Genomic DNA, 19,939 nt, shown 5'->3' on the forward strand with positions numbered 1-19,939 from the left:
CACCCAGGAGACGTACGGTGTCAATGAGCTGAGTGGGCTCCATGCTTGCCGTGGTATGCAGTCTGCACGGGTAACCCAGGAAAAAAAGCAAGAAATGATTGTTTGCTGTTGCTTTCACAGAGGGATGGAGGGAGGGGGGCCTGACGACATGTACCCAGAACCACCCGTGCCAATGTTTTTGCCCCATCGGGCACTTGGAATTCTGGGTTGAGTTCCCATGGGTGGCAGAGACTGCGGGAACTGTGGGATAGCTACCCAGAGTGCAATGCTCCTAAAGTCGACGCTAGCCTCGGTACTGTGGACGCAGTCCGCCAACTTAGTGCACTTAGTGGGGACACACACAATCGACTGTATCCATGGGTGGCAAGTTTGTAAAAATTTTGGTGGGGCCCAGAACCCGCCCCCAACTCCGCCCCCCCCAACTCCGCCCCCACCTTCCTAAGGCTCTGGGAGGGGGCTCGGCGGGGGAGGTCTGGGGTGCAGATCCTGGGCTGGGGATTAGGGTGCAGGAAGGGTGCTGGGTGCAGGCTCTGGGCTGGGGGTGGGTGTGCAGGAGGAGGTGAAGGGTGCAGGCTTTGGGATGGAGTTTGGGGTTAGGAAGGGGTGTGTGGGAAGGGGGAGGGAGTTTGGGGACAGGAGGGAGTGCAGGGTGAGGACTGTGGGGCTGAGGATGAGGGGTACATGATGCAGGAGGGGGCTCAGGGCTAGGGAAGAGGGTTGGGCTGTGGGGTGAGGGCTGTGGATGAGGGGTTCATGATGCGAGGGGGCTCAGGGCTAGGGAAGAGGGTTGGGCTGTGGGTGAGGGCTGTGGATGAGGGGTTCATGATGCAGGAGGGGGCTCAGGGCTAGGGCAGAGGTTTGGAGTGTGGGGTGAGGGCTGTGGATGAGGGGTTCATGATGTGGGGGCGCTCAAGGCTGGGGCAGAGGATTAGGGTGCGGGGGGATGAGGGCTCTGGCTGGGGCTGAGGATTAGGGTGCAGGGAGATGAGGGCTCTGGCTGGGGCTGAGGATTAGGGTGCAGGGGGATGAGGGGTTCATGATGTGGGGGTGCTCAGGGCTGGGGCTGAGGATTAGGGTGCGGGGGGAATGAGGGCTCTGGCTGGGGCTGAGGGTTTGGGGTTGGAGAGGCTCAGGGTAAGGGCAGCCTGCCTTGCCAGTACTGGCGGAGGGCAGGCACTAGGACCCTGCGGCAGCAGACAGCAAATCTGCTGGGATCCCTCCGGGCAGCAGGCAGGGGAGAGGCGCGCTGCGTTCTGTCAGGCAGGGACGCAACACAACGCGGCGGAGGGGGGGGGAACACGCGGAGGGGGGGTGGCAGGCGGGGGCTGGGACCTGCTCCAGGCAGGGTCGCGGCGGCAGGGGGAGACCTGCGGTGGCCGGGGCGATCCAGGCAGGACCGGGGGATGGGGGGGGGCGGGAAGAGACCCAGCTCCAACTATTGCTGGAGCAGGGCGCCCAGCCCTGAATATTGCTGGGGCCCGGGCCCCACACAAATATATAACCTGCCGCCCATGACTGTATCAAATCGATTTCTAAAAAAAATCGACTTCTATAAAATCGATTTCTATTAAATCGACCTAATTTCGTAGTGTAGACATACCCAGGGTGAGGTAGTGACCAGATATCAAATGTGAAAAATTTTAACAGGGCTGATTAGTAATAGGTACCTATATACGGAAAAGCCTTGAATACTGGGCCTGTCCCTATAAAATCAGGGCACCTGGTCATCCTAGGACAGTGGTTTTCAAATGGAATGAAAGGCACTGTATCGCAGCGGCTCTCATCAGCACCGCCGACCTGGCCATTAAAAGTCCCGTTGGTGGAACAATGACATGGGTCTCTGTGTGCTGCCCTCGCCCTGAGCACCAGTTCCTCACCAATTGGAGCTGGTTGGGGATGGTGCCTGCAGACAAGAGCCGCACAGAGCTGCTTGCGCGCCACTGCTTAGGAGGCTGACCTGCTCCTGGCCGCTTCTGCGGCGCAACATGGTCTGCGGTGCCAAGACAGCAGGAAGCCTGCCTTAGCATCCCCGCTGCACCGCTGACAGGGAACCACTTGAGGTAAGTCCATGCCCCAATCCCCTGCCCCAGCCCTGAGCTCCTTCCTGCACTCCAACTCCCTCATCCCTGGCCCCACAACAGAGCCTGCACCCCCAGCCCAGGGCCCTGACTCCCTCCCATAACCCAGCCCCCTGCTCCAGCCCTCTCCTACACCCCAACCCCCTCATCCCTGGCCCCACCCCCAGCCCAGCATCCTGACCCCCTCCCCTACCCCCTGCATCCCTCATTCCTAGCCCCACCCCACAACCCTCACCCCCACACCCTGAGCCCCTCCCACACCCCAAACCCCTCCTCCCCAGGTCTGTTGGATCAGGGGCATCAACACATTTTCTTCAACTGGGTCGACAGAAAAAAAAATGGAAAACCACTGCCCTAGAGTGAAGTCACAAGAGCAAGGGGCTCTTCGAGATGACATCACTACCTTCCACACCAATGCCTGGCAAATCTTGTCCCTTTTTTTGTCTCAGGTCCAAATCTGGACAAACTCGCAGGCTAGGCTGAGCCTCCTGGCTAGGGTGACCAAACAGCAAATGTGAAAAATCGGGACAGGATACGGGGTGTGTGTGTGTAAGAGGAGCCTATATAAGAAAAATACCCCAAAATTAGGACTGTCCCTATAGAATCGGGACATCTGGTAACCCTACTCCCGGCAGAAGCTGGGGCTTCCCCTCCCCGCTCAGCCCGAGGGACAAGCCGCGGGGAGCCGCGCTGGTACCTGTGTGCGTAGTGCCCGATGAAGAGCGCCAGCAGGACTCGGTTCGGCCACTCGGAGACGCGGGCCGCGCCGCTGAAGAGGCTCAGCCCCAGCGGGACCAGCAGCGCCGGCAGCTCCTGCAGAGGCCAGGCCAGGCGGGCGGGCACAAGGCAGCCGAGGCGGCGCGTGGAGTAGCGCCCGTACGGCATCCGCACGAAGCGCAGCAGCAGCGCGGAGAGCGCCCCCATGCCCACCATCCCGTAGGACAGGCTGTCCAGCAGCCGCCGCTCCTCCGGCCCCGACAGCCGCTGCCACAACCCGCCCGCCGCCTCCATGGCCGCGCGCGCTCCGCCCCCACCGGCCGCTGCCGCAGCGCCGCGCAACGGCGGGGTTTGGCCACGCGGCACCAACCAGATAACTCTGTGGCCACGGCGCTGAACGCGCGCACGGCGCTGTACTAGCACCGGGGCCGGCAGCAGGGCGGCTCGTCGCAGGCCGCCCAATCAGCACGCCGCGGTAGGGACAGCAGCGCAGAGCCAGAGCCCCGCCCAGCGACCGGCCCTCGCCCTGGGCTGTGATCGCGCCACACAGACGCCACGTGCGGAGAGGCGCTATTTGGGGGCGTGTCCTTGGGCAGGTTCTGACGCAGCTTTTCATCCACATAGGACGGCAGGAGTCAGGTGTCCGATCTGTGCAAACATTGATTGGAGAAGCGGGTCTGTCAATCATTTAGATTAGCCAATACAAAATTGAGACATCGGGCAGCGCCCCTGCCCTTATTTCCTCATGTAGGCGGCACACAGGCGCCGAAGGACAGCACGCCCATGGGCTGTCCCTGATAAGCGCTAGTCAAAAAATATGAAACAATGAATCCGCGCAAGTGACGCAGAGATTTCCCCCCGCCAGGCAGACCCCGGTTCATTAAAATAACGGCGCTTCCCGCTGGCGGCTGGCTCAACGAGGGAGAAAATTAGCACAGTTGAGTTTATGTTGCAGGCGAATTCGCGGACAGCCCTTGGGGGCTTTCCATGCAGGGCGGTCAGCTGGCAAGGACCCCGCGCAGGCCACCGCATGTACCACGTGACAGCATCGGGTGACGGCTGCTCTTCGGCTGCGGGGAAATCGCTCTGTGGCGCGCGGTAGCAGCCGGTTTCGTGCGGCGCGCGGGCGCGATGGGCCGCAGGCAACGCAACCGCCAAAGGCAGCAGCAGCAGCAGCGCCGCGAGCGGGGAGGCGGCGGGGACGGGCAGGGCCGGGAGCAGGCGGTGAGCAGCGGCCGGGCCGGGCCGGGCCGGGCCGGGCGGGGCGGGGCGGGGGAGGGCGCTAAGCTGTAGCCGCTTCACTGACGCCGCGAAGGCCCCGTGGCCGAGCCCCCGTGTCCCCCGCACGCAGCGGCTGCTCGGGCCCGGGGCGCGCGAAGGGTCCCTGACACCCCCCGGAGCGCCCTCTCCCCAACCCGGGAGCCGCGCCCAGGGGACGAGCTGCGCCTCTGCCCCGCGCCGTGTCTGACCCGCTCGTCGCCGCCTCTTGCAGGGCTGGGAAAGCGGCTACCCCGAAATCGTCAAGGAGAACGCGCTGTTCGAGCGCTACTACCGGGAGCTGCGGATCGTGCCCGAGGGCGAGTGGGAGCCGTTCATGGCGGCGCTGAGGGAGCCGCTCCCCGCCACCCTGCGCATCACCGGCTACAAGAGGTGAGCGCGGCCCGTGGGGAGGGGCGGGTCGCGGGGCGCAGGAAGCGCCCAGCAAAAGGTCACTGCTGCGGAGAGTGTGGGGGGGGGGGGAGCTGGACGCGCCCGCTAGGGGGCGCCGATGGCGCGGGACAGGGAAGCGGTGTTAGCCCCTGGGGTTCGGCATCCAGCCCCCGCTGTTACTCCTGCCAGGGGGTGGGTCCGGTCCGGTGCGGGGGGGGGGGTTGTCGTGGGGGTATTTTCTTTCTCCGGCGCAATCTGTAACTACTTTCATCTGTAGGGTAGAGATGGCAATGGTGGGAAAAAGCTGCCCCAGGTGAGAGGGGTTTATGGCTCTGTAATTAATTCTTCATTCCTCTATTTCCTGTTTGCACATCCCCTGACCAGTGCCCCCAGCAACAGGAGCAGCAGCACGGAATTGCACTAGTACACATAGCACTTCACTCAGCAGGAGTAGCAAAGTGAAACTGGTGTCAGCCTCGCTGTGTTGTTGCTGGAGCTGCTGGGCAGATGGTGTATGCAGGGCCATCAACAAAAGTGTGATCTTGCTTCTTAAAGTAGGAAGGGGAAAATCTGGGAGAAAGGGGAGAAAACTGATGATAAAGCAGAGTGATATGATCTGTACTACTTGTTCATTGGTAATGTACATAATTTTGGGGTCAATATTGGTTACTTGCTTTCTGGGCCATGAGGGGTTCAGAACACTATGAAGTTGGTGCACTCAGCCCCAGATTGAAGTGTTATACTCAGAACAGTTTTGTTTCATTGCACTCTTCAAATCAATCAACTTTTTTTTTTTAATCAAAAACATTTTGTTCTTTCTTTAGCCATGCAAAAGAAATTCTGCACTGCTTGAAGAACAAGTATTTCAAGGAGTTGCAGGACCTGGTAGTTGATGGGCAAAAAATTGAAGTGCCACAACCACTAAAGTGGTAAGAAAACTAAGACACTTTGTAAACTCAGAATATGTTGGTTCAAGAATTTAGCTTGCTCTCTTCCTTCTTTACCTTATCTCATAATTAACATATATACTATTAGTAGTGGAATTCACTGATCTTAAAGTTGAACCCTGGATTTGGCTAATATTTTTTTCTTGAAAGATACCCACTGGCTAATCAAATCTTAATGCATATAACTTTTAGCATTACAGACATAATTTTTATAAATATTATAACTTTCTTGGTGCTACTCAAAATGGATTTAAGGTGCTCAGTAGTACTGTTTTTGGCAAATATTTTAATACCCAAAATGAAGTTTCTTGTAGAATTAATTTTTTTTACATCATATTTTTTTTTTTAGTAAAAGGAAGACGCTACATAGTCATTTGAAAAGTTACGAGTGATCACCAAGGATTATTATAACTGAATAGAAAAAGATCTGAGGGAGGGGAGAATCTCTATTTTTCAGTTCATTTTTCAGAATCATTCTTAATTTGTCTGATTGTGGAGCTAAGTTCCCTCTAAGCTGTGCAGCCACGCAGCAGCATATTAACCATCGTGCAGGTGCTCAGGGCTATGGCTTCTCCCCCGGACCTGCCTCGGCCACAAGAGAGGCACCCCAACCTGGCCCAGACCTGCCGCAGACAGGGAAGAGGCACCCCCAACCCAGTCCCGGCTCAGACCTACTGTGTTGGGAGTGGCGCTTCTCCCCCTGGGCCCAACCCAGCCCAAACCCGGGCTTGTTGCAGACGGGACAGATGCGCCCCAGCCTGGACTTGCCATGGAAGGGGAAGATGTGCCTATTTTGCGGCTCTGGCCCCAAAGCTTCAGCGGCAGGGAGAGGCGCCGCTCCCCCTCCCACCCCAGGTGCTGCTGGAGGGAGAGAAAGCTGAGGGAGTCCTCTCTCCCTGCTGTAGCCCTGGGGTAGCCTGCACCCCAAACCCCTCATTCCTGGCCCCACTCCAGAGCCCACCCCCACACTCCAACTCTCTGCCCCACCCCTGAGCCCCCTCCCATCCCTCCCCTCAATCCCTCCCCCACCACATGAATTTTGTCTCCATATTGTTGCACGTAACAAAATTCATTCCGCACACGTGTGTGAAAAATTAGAGGGAATGCTGTTGTGGTTTTACTTCGCTGTGTGCTGACCGCCTGCCACAGCACAAGCAAAGTATAGTCCAGTGGAAGTTTTTGAGGCAGTGGTTTGTGTGATCTTTCTGATAGTCTGCTATGAATTACAGGCATATCCGTTGTTCGCTGTGATGTTGCTTTAGTGTAAAGATTAATAATAGCCTCACAAAGTGTATCCAGTACTGACATCATAGCTAGGAGCAGGAATATTATTTGATAATGTCCTGATCTGTTGAGTTTACACATTTTCTTACTGAGATCAGATGGTCCCGTGACAGATTTTGGCCTGGGTATCTGTGGTGTGGATTCAGCTAAGTGTTACAATGAAAGAGTCATAGTTAGAGTTGTAGCAGAATTGTTTAAAGACTGGAAACTTAAAGTCTAATATTTCTCTGATTTGACCATCTTAAGTATTTTAATTTTGTACTGTGTTCTGCACACTTCAGACAACCTGAATGTAAATAATTTGGACAGTTTGTAAATTGCCTAAAGAAAAGTGGCTGTATATTTTCATTTAGAAAGATTTTTGAGGTTGCATTAGTTTGTGGTGAGTTTGCACTGGGTGTCTGTCTTTGTTTTACAGGTATCCGGAAGAGCTAGCATGGCACACTAACTTGAGCAGAAAAATCTTGCGGAAGTCACCACAGCTGGAAAAGTTTCATCAGTTTCTGGTTAGCGAGACAGAATGTGTAAGGTTTTTTTTTTTAAAATAAAATGTAACAAACGAATAAATGAATTGTGTCTAAAGCTGAATTTTCTTTTTAGAACTGGAACACTTTTTATTGGGAAGTGAAGGCTTGTCTATGTATTACTGATGAAGAGCTCTAGAGGGTGTGATTTGCAAAGCCCTAACGTGCTCCACTCTTAACTGCCCCATGTAGGAAGTGCTGATGCACTCTTAACAGGTCCTTAGTTCAGGTTAATGCTAGCAGGATCTACATGGGACAGTTAATATGAACTAGGTACTTTTTAGAGTGGGCCAGCAGGGTCTATCTGGGGCAGTTAGAGTGGCACGTGTTAGCGTGCTTACAAATCACACTAAGTAGACAATCCATGATAGTGATCGCTTAGTCTATAATTAGGGCTTCTGTTTTTGTGGGTTTATTAATTTGATTTTTTGGATTTGTTTATGCTTGACTGGAGCCTCTTTCTGTAGTTGCTTGCTCTTGAGTATCAAATACATCTCTAATCGTAAGGGAAAGAAGAGAAGTTTGAACAGGATAAAGTAATATTGTTGTTTGTTTGACTCATATTTGTCAGTTTTGTGTGACCCTGATATTTAAATTTGTAATGAAATTTAGAATGAATGAGTGTAATGTCAGAATGATTATTATTTGTTACCATAGTACTTAAGAGCCTTAATCATGGAATAGCACACTATTGTGAATGGATATGAGCCAGGCAAGACTGTATTTAAGGCCAGAGAAAAAGATGTTGTAGTAATTGAGATGAGCACCTGGCTGAGAGATTTAGTTGTGTGAATGGATAGGAAAGAATTTGTGAGGTTTAGACAGCCTAGATGCGAGGGCCTAGAGAAAGATCTGAAACTGTGATGATGCCCTGATTATAGGCCTGAGTGACAGGCAACATGGTGGCATTGAGGAAAGGTTTTTTGGGGAAAATTAAGACATCTGCGTTAGCCATGTTGTGCTTGAGCTGATTGGTAGGCATCCATGAGGGAGAAGTCAGAGAGACATGCTGAGATTTTAAGTTTGGACAGAAGGATTTATGTCTGGAGGAGGGGAGAAAGAGAGATCTGTGAATCATTGGCAAAGAGATGGTAATTGAATTTATGATTGCAGATGAGATTAACCAGAGAAAAGGGGCAGGAGAAGGGCAGACTCAGGGCAGAGCCCTGTAGAATCCCCCCAGAAAGTTGGAATGGGAGATGAGGAGGATTCTCCAAAGGACATGTTGAAGAAGCAGTTAGAAGCCAAAGGAGGACAAGATTTCAAGACGAGTGTGATTGCTGGTGTCAAAGTTGGCTGACTTCAAGGAGGATGAGGATGTATTACTGGTTCTGAGTTTTGTCTGAAAAGAGATTATTAGAAATTTTGGCAAGAGGTGTTTCAGTGGAGCGAAAGGGGCCAGATTGGAGAAGGTCTAGGATGAAATTGAAGGAAAGGAGCTCTAGACAGGGATTGTGGACTGTATATTATAGTTCTGGAAATTTAGTAGTAGAAGGGAGATGGCACAGTAGTTGGATAGACAAGTGCGGTGAAGGGTGGATTTTTTTTAAGATGGGAGAGACTGAGATGTTTATATTGTGAGAAGGAGTCAGAGGAAAGTTAAGGAAAAGAGGAATTAGAGGAGTGAGTATGAGAGAGATCAGAAGTTGGGATGGGGACATTGGAGCAAGTGGAGTGGTTAAAGTAGGAGAGCAAAGGAGAAACTTTCTGCATTTGTGACAGGGAAGAAGGAAAATGTTGTGGGAGGGGGACGGGGGAAAGTTGCATGGGGTTTTGTAGTACTGACTTTTTCAGTGCACATTCATTTATACAGCACTATTACTATTTTATTATGAAGTAAATCACATTTGCATAAGATCTAATGGATACTGCACACATGTTCATTTTATTTTAGGGAAACATTAGTCGTCAAGAAGCTGTCAGTATGATCCCTCCTCTGCTGCTTAATGTTAATCCTCACCATAAGGTAATCTTTAAAGTCATGTGAGAACTGGAAGTCTTATAGGAAAAATAAGACAATTACAAACCCCATAGTATTTGTGTTGATGCTTTATTTGTTAGGACAGGCCATGGGTTCTGCATACAGAGATAGCAATGACTGTAGGCTCTAGTTCATGTATATTGAAAAATAAAAACTGATTTTTTTTAACTCTGTATGTTTAAGTTTTTGAATCCATTGCCTCCATCCTTCAAAAAAATATTTTATCTTGGAAATTTAACTGTATTCATGTATATTCCCCCCCTTCGTTTTCTGTGGCTTTCTCTGTTTATAATATTGAGTCACCTTTTTTAAGCTCTCCACTGTGGCTCATTTTTTCATTTTGAGCAAAAGCGATTTAGGAGCATTGTTTTGTTTTGTTTGGAGTGCTATCAACACTACAAGATGTGTGAATCAATCCAGGGTGGTGTTGGTTATATTTCAAGATGGTTACCAATTAACTCAAGGTAGTTGATATGTTTGTAAAGGTTAATTAGGCACTTCCCATACGTTTGTCCATGCGGGGAACAAAGGGTTGAAATAAATGGTCAGTTTTCAGAGTGGAGAGGAGTAAATAGTGGTGTCCCCACAGGGGTCTGTACTGGGACCAGTGCTGTTCAACATATTCATAAAAGAGCTAGAAAAAAAGGTAAATGGTGAGGTGGCAAAAATTGCAGATGATACAAAACTACTCAAGATAGTTTCTCAGTCTGCTTCGGACCTAGAGTTACAAAGGGATCTCACAAAACTGGGTGACTGGACAACAAAATGGCAGATGAAATTCATGCAAAGCAATGCACATTGGAAAATGTAATCCCAACTATACATACAAAATGATGGAGTCTAAATTATCTGTTACTACTCAAGAAAGAGATCTTGGAGTCATTGTGGATAGTTCTCTGAAAACATGCATGCAATGTACAGCGGCAGTCAAAAAAGCTAAGAAAATATTGGGAATCATTAAGAAAGGGATCGATGATAAGACAGGAAATATATTTAAGGCTACATTTTAGTCATGGGTATTTTTAGTAAAAGTCATGGACAGGTTCTGGACAGCAAACAAAAATTCATGGCCCGTGACCTGTCCATGACTTGTACTAATATACCCCTGACTAAATCTTGGGTGCTTCGGGGGGAGGGGGAGGAGGTGAACGCATGGGGCGCAGCCCAGGACTACCACTGCTGCTTGGGGTGGGTGGGGGCTTGGCGGGTCTGGCAGGCTCCCTACCTGGCTCCTTGCGGCTCCCCGGAAGCGGTGTCATGTCCCTCGGCTCCTAGGGCCAGGAACTGCGGCCAATGGGACCTGTGGGGTCAGCGCCTGCAGGTGGAGGCAGCACATGGACCTGAATGGCCTCGCCTCCACCTAGCAGCTGAAGGAGGGACATGTCGCTGCTTCTGGAGAGCCTCCTGAGGTAAGCACCACCTGGAGCCCTAATCCTCTCCCACACCCCAACTCCCTGCCCCAGTTCTGAGCACTCTCCCACACCCAAACTCCTGCTGCTGCTGGGTGGAGGGAGGGTGTGATGGCCCGAGACTGCCCCAGCAGCAGCTCCCAGGCCAGTCGCATTGGCCGCAGCAGAATCCATGACTTTGTGACAGATTTGCAACCATAATCATATTGCGTCTGTATAAATCCATGGTATGCCCACATCTTGAATACTGTGTGCAGATGTGGTCACCCCATCTCAAAAAAGATATATCGGAATTGGAAAAGCTTCAGAAAAGGGCAAAAAAAATGATTAGGGCTATTGAACAGCTTCCATATCAGGAAAGATTAATTAGATTAGGACTTTTCAGCTTGAAAAAGAGATGACTAAGGGGGGGATGTGATAGAGGTCTATAAAATCATGACTGGTATGGAGAAAGTAAATAAGTGTTATTTACTCCTCATAACACAAGAACTAGGGGGTCGGGTTTAAAAGGAAGTATTTCTTCACACAATGCACAGTCAACTTGTGGAACTGTGCCTGGGATGTTGTGCCTGGGATGTTGTGAAGGCCAAGACTCACAGGGTTCAAAAAAGAACTAGATAAGTTCATGGAGGATAAGTCCATCAATGGCTGTTAGCCAGGATGGGCAGGGATGCAAAACCCTGCTCTGAAGTGTCTGTAGCCTCTGTTTGCCAGAAGCTGGGAATTTGGCAACAGGGGAAGGTCACTTGATGATTACCTAGTCTGTTCATTCCCTCTGAAGCACCTGACATTGGCCACTGTTGGAAGACAGGATACTAAACATTGGTGTGACCCAGTTCTTATATGAAAATGTGTAACTTACTTTAAATTGTCCCCTAAGGTAAACCACAAACTCCTGGAGTGTGTCCAGACTAGCCTTTACAAATGTGTTAATTTTCAGTTAACCAAAGATAATTAATACGAAGTAAAAAAATGTTTAAATGTACCCTTAATCTGTATGCATAGTTCTCATTAACTCTAATGACAGTTGCTCATGTGAACTAGACTGAACTAGAACGCCTGTCTCAAGCTTTGTCTACTCTAGAGAACTTACAGTGGCACAGCTGTACCAATACAGCTGCGCTGCTGTAAGATCTCTCGCGTAATCATTCTATGCTGAAAGGAGAGAGCTCTCCAATCAACATAATTAAACCATCCTCAACAAGCAGCGGTAGCTATGTTAGCAGGAGAGCTTCCACTGTCCACACTGGTGTTATGTTGGTGTAACTTATGTTGCTCAGGGGTGTATTTTCACACCCCTGAACGACATAAGTTTTGTCAACAGAAGTGGTAGTGTAGATATAGCCTTAGCTGATGTGTATAGGTGCTCAGAACAAGGGTAACTCATCTGAGAAATAGCTAGAATGGACTGTTTGATGTCATACTTCTGAATTTTCTATTTTATGCCTTAAAACGTCTTTTATTTTTTTGCAAGAAATTACAGTTTAAAATCTAAACTGCTGAACATGTTTGAGAAATCTTGAAATATTTTACTGTTCAAACTTTTTATTGGTAGATTCTAGATATGTGTGCTGCACCGGGGTCTAAGACTGCGCAGCTCATTGAAATGTTGCATGCAGACATGAATGTTCCTTTTCCAGGTAAGTCTGTCAGGACTACTTACTTCGGGCTTCTGAAGCTTTTGATTTTTAAAGATTTTTATTATAAAAGACCATTTGCAAGTTTTACAAACATATATAACAAAACTTTAATTATGTGCTGAATTCCCCAAATTGCATGGTTAGGTTGGAGAGGTGCTCAGCATGTAATAGATTTTAAACTTGTATTTTTAAAGGTCCTATTTTATTATATTGTCAGCTTCCACTTCATGAGTCATCGCAGCTCTCCATAGCCAACAGTTGGCTTCTCAAATTATATGCAAGTTGTCTTTAAAACTTTTTGCTTCACTGTGACTCAAAAGATGAGCTATGTGGATTATATATTTGCGGAGAGTTGAGGTAACATTAAATGTGGTCAGAGCTTAATTTTTCCATGTAATTAAGCGAGTGTGAATTCAATAGACTGTACCTTAAGAATTTTTGTTCTAGTGCTCTCCTTAGATATTACATTAGTTTGCGTTAGTTCTCCATTATAAGAATGGTCTGTTTACAGTCATTCTTTAACTTCAGAATTATTTTTACTTTCTATAAAATGGCTGCAAAAATACCACGAGTTGTATTCAGCAGAGCAGCTTTGTCCTTTTTAGGCATCAGTGCATATCATCTCTGCAAAAAAGCTCTGCTAACTCTGGGATGAGATGTGGAAGAACTGTATTTTGTTGCAGTTGCATAGTGCCAAATTGGTCACTTCTAATTTAAACAGAGCACTCCATGTTCCAAATATTTGAAACAAGGCTTAAAAATTATGACTATAAAATGCTCATTTCCAAACAATTTATGCAATATGAAAGGAAAACCATATTTTACATATATAATTGAATAGTAAAGCCAATATTTGGGTACTGTGATATATATTTTTGCAGAATATTTGCTGGCTACTATATGAATGCAAAACATAGATGCTTCGTGTTAACCTGTAAATTTTATTTTGTTCCCAGAGGGGTTTGTAATTGCTAATGATGTTGACAACAAGCGCTGCTATTTGCTGGTTCATCAGGCTAAGAGGTTAAACAGTCCTTGCATCATGGTGGTAAATCATGACGCTTCCAGCATCCCTGCTCTACAAATAGACAATAATGGAAGAAAAGAGGTCCTCTTCTATGATAGGATTTTATGTGATGTTCCCTGCAGGTATATTGCATTTACTTCTTAATACACATATTCACTGTGCTACTTTTAATGTAATCTTTTTTGTTGTTGTCCCTCTGCCTTTCTGCGAAGAAAGTCAGGGTTCACTGTGATTTCCAAAACAGGCTGTTTCTCCTTTCACATCAGATTAGATTAAGAATTCTAGCTCAAGATAAGTGATCTTTTTGCCTCACTTCAGCCTATCCTTAACTTCCATTAGCCAATGGACTAAGTTTGTCTTCTAAACCTTTACATCAGGAATGGCAGGGTATATATGGAGCATATCTATGTGATCTAACACCTTCTAGTTTTTGTTTAATTCCAAAACTGCAGGAATTAATAGAAACAAAATTCATATTAATAGCAAATACAATCTTATACATTAATACTGTATCTAAAATGAGATACCCAGTCTAAATACCTATGGCAGAGGAGGCATTACCAAATGCTGCATCAGTATTAATTTCTTTTATTTGAAACAAGTTGTACAAGCATAGTTGTCTTTATTTCTTTCAGGGCTTAAAAGTGCAGTTCTGTTCTGAAAAGCGACTCTCTCCAAAAATGTCAGTGTAGGATTCCTAGTTATTGTCTCAATCACTTCTATATCAAATCTACCCAATTTACAAGTAAAACTTGCCCCCAAAACTGTCTGAAAATTTAGCTTGGAATCTGAAAGTCAGAATTCTTCCTAGTTCATGCATCACCAAGAAAAAAAAGTTAAGGGAAACTTAAATGGAATTCAAAAGGATGCAGTCAGTAAAAATACATACATTTTCCCTATATTGCTATCATCTTTGCCTACTAAAAGGAAACATTTTTAATAATTCAGGGTAGTTGCCCTTCTTTACTTTTTGCATTTCTTGGATAATGAAAATCAGTGAAATCACTTTCTTTTGTTTATGATCACTAATTTAAGGTTCCTAGCACTGCAGTGTTTCTTTCAAGTACTGCAAGGAAATGTTTTTAAGACAAAAAATCTGGAAACATTTTTATTTTTAGTAGATTTTCTAAAAGCTTGCCTTGTTCAGATGCCAAGCTTCTCTCAGAGTTGGGTTGGTGCTTGAAGAGTAAATTGTATTTAAAAGTAAAAATTCATTTAATGAGTAATGTGAACAGATATGACTCTGAATACTTTGAGTTAGAAGGTGCTGTTTTCACAGATTTTTTTTTTTTAAATCATCTCTGAGTAGGATCACTCCTGCTATGTCAGCACCCTCTCTCACTGAAAGATTCCAATAGCTTGGTCAGAGGAAAAGATGAGCTGCTGCTGTTGTTGTTTAGCTACTTTTGTATTATTAAATCAATTAATAGTTAATTGGATTGGAAGCTAAAAACTGAAGGGGAGGATTCCTATTCTGTGACTGAACAATCTTCTGTATGTATTTTTTGTTGGTTCCCTGTTTTTTGGAATTTTATTGTCCCTGTTACTCCCCTTTGATCCTCTCTTCCTCTTGCTCCCTTCCCCTTTTGTCTTCTCTGGTGTCCTCATAGCTGGCACTCAAGCCACTTTTCCTTTCAAGTTATGTTCACTCTCTTATTTTTGCTGATGATGCACGTTGTAGAGTAAGGATTCGTTTGTGAGGACGGTGGTGGGCGGGTGTACTGCTCATCCCGCTTAGTGAATGGAGAATGAGGGTATGTCTACATTACGTGATTATTCCGATTTTACATAAACCGGTTTTGTAAAACAGATTGTATAAAGTCGAGTGCACGCGGCCACACTAAGCTCCATGGTCCGAGGCTAGCGTCGATTTCTGGAGCTTTGCACTGTGGGTAGCTATTCCATAGCTATCCCATAGTTCCCGCAGTCCCCCCCCTTGGAATTCTGGGTTGAGATCCCAGTGCCTGATGGGGCAAAAATCATTGTCGCGGGTGGTTCTGGGTAAATGTCGTCAGTCATTCCTTCCTCCGGGAAAGCAACGGCAGACAATCATTTCGCGCCCTTTTTCTCTGGATTGTCCTGGCAGACGCCATAGCATGGCAACCATGGAGCCTGTTTTGCTTTTTGTCACTGTCACCGTATGTGTACTGGATGCCGCTGACAGGCTATACAGCAGCGCTACACAGCAGCATTCATTTGCTTTTGCATGATAGCAGAGATGGTTATCAGTCGTTCTGTACCGTCTGCTGCCATTGTAAATTGGCAATGAGATGATATTTATCTGTCGTTCTGTACTATCTGCTGCTGTCATAGGTGCCCCTGGCTGAGGTCGACCGGGGGCGCAAAGACAAAAATGGGAATGACTCCCCGAGTCAATCCCTCCTTTATGGTATCTAAAAATAGAATCAGTCCTGCCTAGAATATGGGGCTAGTGTACTAGAGAACCAGTGTATCATAGAACCAGAGAGCACAGCTTCTCCGTGTCAGACCCTGCAGAAATGATGAGCTGCATGCCATTCACGGGGGGTGCCCCTGCAACAACCCCACCCGTTGCTTCCCTCCATCCCCAACCTTCCTGGGCTACCGTGGCAGTGTCCCCCCCATTTGTGTCATGAAGTAATAAAGAATGCAGGAATAAGAAACAGTGACTTGTTAGTGAGATAAAATGAGGGGAAGGCAGCCTCCAGCTGCTATGATAGTCCAGGCAGTATAGAAGCTTTTCTTTACACATGAAAGGGAGGGGGCTGATGAAGCTCAGCCCTCAGTTGCTATGATGAGGACGGTTACCAGCCGTTCTGTACCATCTACTGGGAATGACCGGGAATCATTCCTATTTTTACCCAGGCGCCCCCGGCCAGCCTCACCTGAGGCCAGCCAGGAGCACTCACGGGCTGATGACGAGAACGGATACCAGTCCTATTGTACTGTACTGTCTGCCACCGGGGAGAGGGGCGAGGATGCTGCTGTTTAGCTCTCCAGCACCCCGTCTACCAGCAGCATGCAGTAGACATGGGGTGACATTGAAAAAAGGCGAGAAACGATTTTTTTCCCTTTTCTTTGGGGGGGGCGGGGTGAAGGGTGTAAATTGACGACATACACCCTGGAACACCCGGGAAAATGTTTTTGACCCTTCAGGCACTTGGAGCCCAGCCAAGAATGCAAATGCTTTTTGGAGACTGCGGGGACTGTGGGATAGCTGGAGTCCTCAGTACCCCTTCCCTCCCTCCCTCCATGAGTGTCCATTTGATTCTTTGGCTTTCCGTTATGCTTGTCACGCAGCACTGTGCTGAATCCCTGCTGTGGCCTCTGGAGATTTTTTCAAGTGCTTTGTCATTTCGTCTTCTGTAATGGAGCTGTGATAGAACAGATTTGCCTCCCCATACAGCGATCAGATCCAGTATCTCCCGTACGGTCCATGCTGGAGCTCTTTTTGGATTTGGGACTGCATCGCCACCTGTGCTGATCTGAGCTCCATGCTGGGCAAACAGGAAATGAAATTCAAAAGTTCGCGGGGCTTTTCCTGTCTACCTGGCCAGTGCATCCGAGTTCATATTGCTGTCCAGAGCGGTCACAATGGTGCACTGTGGGATACCAATACCGTCGATTTGCGGCCACACTAACCCTAATCCAATATGGTAATACCGATTTCAGCGCTACTCCTCTCGTCGGGGAGGAGTACAGAAACCGGTTTAAAGAGCCCTTTATATCGATATAAAGGGCCTCGTTGTGTGGACAGGTGCAGCGTTAAATCGGTTTTACGCTGCTAAAATTGGTTTAAACGCGTAGTGTAGACCAGGCCTGAGACAGATGAGTGGCTTTAAGCCCCAACACCTTCAGCGCTGTGTGAGAGAGGGGTATAGAAGAAAAGTCCGGCCTGTTGAACAGGATCTCAGTGCAGTTCTTTATCCAATTAGTGTCCGGGTCTAACTGGCCATAGCTTAGAGCCTTCCTGTGTAGCGCTGACTCTAATTGACTGCTTGGGAAGGAGAAAAATTGCAGGAGCAGCTTCAATTTAAAGCTCTCCTCTCCTAAAAATGAACTTGAAAAAAATCAGTGTCACTACAAAAAGCAGCTTTTTATGTGCCCTTACCCTGTGTCATATGTTAATGAACATTCACATATTTATGAATGTGCATCTTTTAAAAAAAAAAAAAGTGGGGTTTTTTTTTTTTTAAATTTAGTCTGGAAAGAAGTCCTTTAGTATGAACAGCAGCATCTTAAAGCTTTTAAAGCAACTTGTGTGCTTTGGTTCTGTTGTAAAAAGCTGGGAAGGGGATTTTATGAATACCAAAATAACTAGAGCCCTTGCAAATTCACAACCATGAAAAACACATAGTGAACTGTGAAATCTGATCTCCCCTGTGATATCTGGCTATTATAAGGGAGGGGCAGGACTCTGTGGATGCCCCAGCAGGGGATTCCTACTGTGCACTGTACTCCAGCTGCTAGTCCTGGTTGGTGTAGACTCTGTATGTAGTGGCTTAGATGTTTCTATTGAGAGTATCAACAAAAATAACAGATGAGATGTTGTTTCTTATTGTGTGGATTATTGTCCATACAATAAGAAACTGGAACTGGGATGGAGACTACTATTTTCACATCACCATCTGCTGTGTGATTTGTTCTCACTTTTGGTTACAAGCAACCTACCATGACTCTTGATAAACTGTTCCAGTGGTTAATTACCCTCACTGTGAAAAATGTACACCTCATTTCCAGTGCAGTGTTTGACATTACTAGCATCCAGAATTGTATGGTAGCCATTTTGTCTGAGTAAACCAAGTCTCTTTCATGTACTAACTTTACTTTCTCTTTAACTTTAAACTTCGTTATACATCTTCAAAATGGAGTTCTTTTAGTGAAGAGAGTACTTGTCGTGAAGAAGCATTTGTCAGGAATTTACTTGAGCCTAATGATATAGCAATATGAAGTTCCAACTCTTGTAAATGTCACATCTGAAATAAATTAATTTAAGCAAAAAATATTAATTAACTCTTTGAATACCTCTCACATTTTATTTTATATTAAAATAAGGAGTGAAGTCCTAGCATCTTTGAAGTCAAGGGAGTTTTTTAATTTACTTACTTGGGGCTGGGATTTTACACGTTAGGTCTGTGAAATTAATTTCAGTGGGTGCATTACAAGGTTTTGTCGCCTATTGGGCTTTCAGGAAGCATCTCTTGATTGATTGATTCTCAACTGGTAAAACTAGTCTGGTGCTGGAAATCCATTCAGATTAGAGATGGGTTGCATCATCTCTGAGACTTTGGAGCTAAATAGTTGGATCAAGATGGAAGATCCAGTTTATCCTTAGAGGTCGGAGTCAGAGTGCTGCTCTTTGGTCTGGTAGCTTGCAAGGAATGTGTTGAAGTGAGTAACTGGGGTAAGATGATATCTAACAGCATATGAATCAAATTAGATGGTAAATTTTTCAGTTCAGGATTGGAATTCCTGTGTTCAGTGCCTAGCAAAAATGGGTTTGTAATCCTGACTGGGCACTATTGCAATAATAGTGAAGAAAGTACTTGTTTAGTGATGTGGTGGTAGTTTCTTTGTTGTATCGTGTTTTGATTATTAACTTTGAAAACTTAATTTGTTTTTTAAAAAATGATTTTTTTGCTGTAAATAGTTATTCCACAATTTTCTTATCTTCTGACTGCCTTTAATCCCTAAAGAAATAATTAGAAAAGGGAGAAATCTATGTCTAACTTGATTGCTACCAGACACACTGTTCCAGTTTTTAGTGGGAATTCTGGGTGATAATTGAGACAGATTATTGCTCCCTTGTCTCACAGTTGGCTGGTATTAGAGGGGCTGAGACAAGATCTGCTGGGGGGTTTAGCATCCTCTTAAGATGAATCCCCTGTGGTTAGTATCAAAATGGGTTGTCTCCTCATGAGTTAAAACACCATTTTTGGATTTACTTATTTTTCAGCATAGAGTTGAATGTAGATCATAAAAATCTTTTATTTGTGAATTAACATGTAAACTTCTATTACAGTGGAGATGGAACCATGAGAAAAAACATTGATGTGTGGAAAAAATGGACAACACAAAATAGCTTACAGCTACATGGGTAAAAGGGCATATTATAATTCCTATATATGTTTGCAGAAAATGTCATCAGTGTAACAGTTTACAAATAGAAATTATGAAGTGTTGCCACCTTTCCCTTGCCCCACAAACAGCTAATTTCCTTGTACTTTCTTCTGAGAAGAGAAGAATCTCCCAAATATGGGATCAGTCTATATTAAGAATAGGGTAGCATCCCTATTATTTTTGGTTTTTATGAATACCAAAATAACTAGAGCCCTTGCAAATTCACAACCATGAAAAACACATAGTGAACTGTGAAATCTGATCTCCCCTGTGATATCTGGCTATTATAAGGGAGGGGCAGGACTCTGTGGATGCCCCAGCAGGGGATTCCTACTGTGCACTGTACTCCAGCTGCTAGTCCTGGTGGGGCTAGGGAGGGATGGGACTTCTTCCCCTGCAGGGGCCACTCTGGGGCTGGGTCAAACCCCCAGGAACTTCCATGGCTGTGCTGGACTCTGAAGGCAGTGTCCCTGCCAGTAGCAACACAGAAGTAATGGTGGCAATCCTGCGACGATTCCCGCCCCTCCCCCCGCCCACCACCACCACCACCACACACACACTAGCTTTGCAATGCCCTACACTC

The 19,939-nt window shown here is 46.7% G+C and overlaps 2 protein-coding genes across 5 annotated transcripts in view; one reads left to right on the top strand and one right to left on the bottom strand.

Moving 5' to 3' along the window:
* SRD5A1 (steroid 5 alpha-reductase 1) overlaps positions 1-3,364 on the bottom strand; it is a 48,936-nt gene extending 45,572 nt beyond the window's left edge. The window contains exon 1 of one of the 2 annotated variants that reach the window (XM_045008112.1): positions 2,776-3,364. In XM_045008112.1, the coding sequence (XP_044864047.1) occupies positions 2,776-3,089 (314 nt within the window). In that variant the 5' untranslated portion in view covers positions 3,090-3,364. The remainder of the gene's footprint in view (positions 1-2,775) is intronic. The other variant, XM_045008111.1, reaches the window with a different exon arrangement.
* A 190-nt stretch (positions 3,365-3,554) lies between these two features.
* Positions 3,555-19,939, top strand: part of NSUN2 (NOP2/Sun RNA methyltransferase 2) — a 57,765-nt gene continuing 41,380 nt past the window's right edge. The window contains exons 1-8 of one of the 3 annotated variants that reach the window (XM_045005000.1): positions 3,555-3,732; positions 4,288-4,445; positions 5,270-5,374; positions 7,095-7,200; positions 9,095-9,166; positions 12,146-12,230; positions 13,187-13,379; positions 19,259-19,333. In XM_045005000.1, the coding sequence (XP_044860935.1) occupies positions 4,390-4,445; positions 5,270-5,374; positions 7,095-7,200; positions 9,095-9,166; positions 12,146-12,230; positions 13,187-13,379; positions 19,259-19,333 (692 nt within the window). In that variant the 5' untranslated portion in view covers positions 3,555-3,732; positions 4,288-4,389. Of the gene's footprint in view, positions 3,733-3,842; positions 4,020-4,287; positions 4,446-5,269; positions 5,375-7,094; positions 7,201-9,094; positions 9,167-12,145; positions 12,231-13,186; positions 13,380-19,258; positions 19,334-19,939 lie in introns of those variants that run through there. The other 2 variants (XM_045004998.1, XM_045004999.1) reach the window with 2 other exon arrangements.

This window comes from Mauremys mutica, chromosome 2 (assembly GCF_020497125.1).
Source record: "Mauremys mutica isolate MM-2020 ecotype Southern chromosome 2, ASM2049712v1, whole genome shotgun sequence".
NCBI lineage: Eukaryota > Metazoa > Chordata > Testudines > Geoemydidae > Mauremys > Mauremys mutica.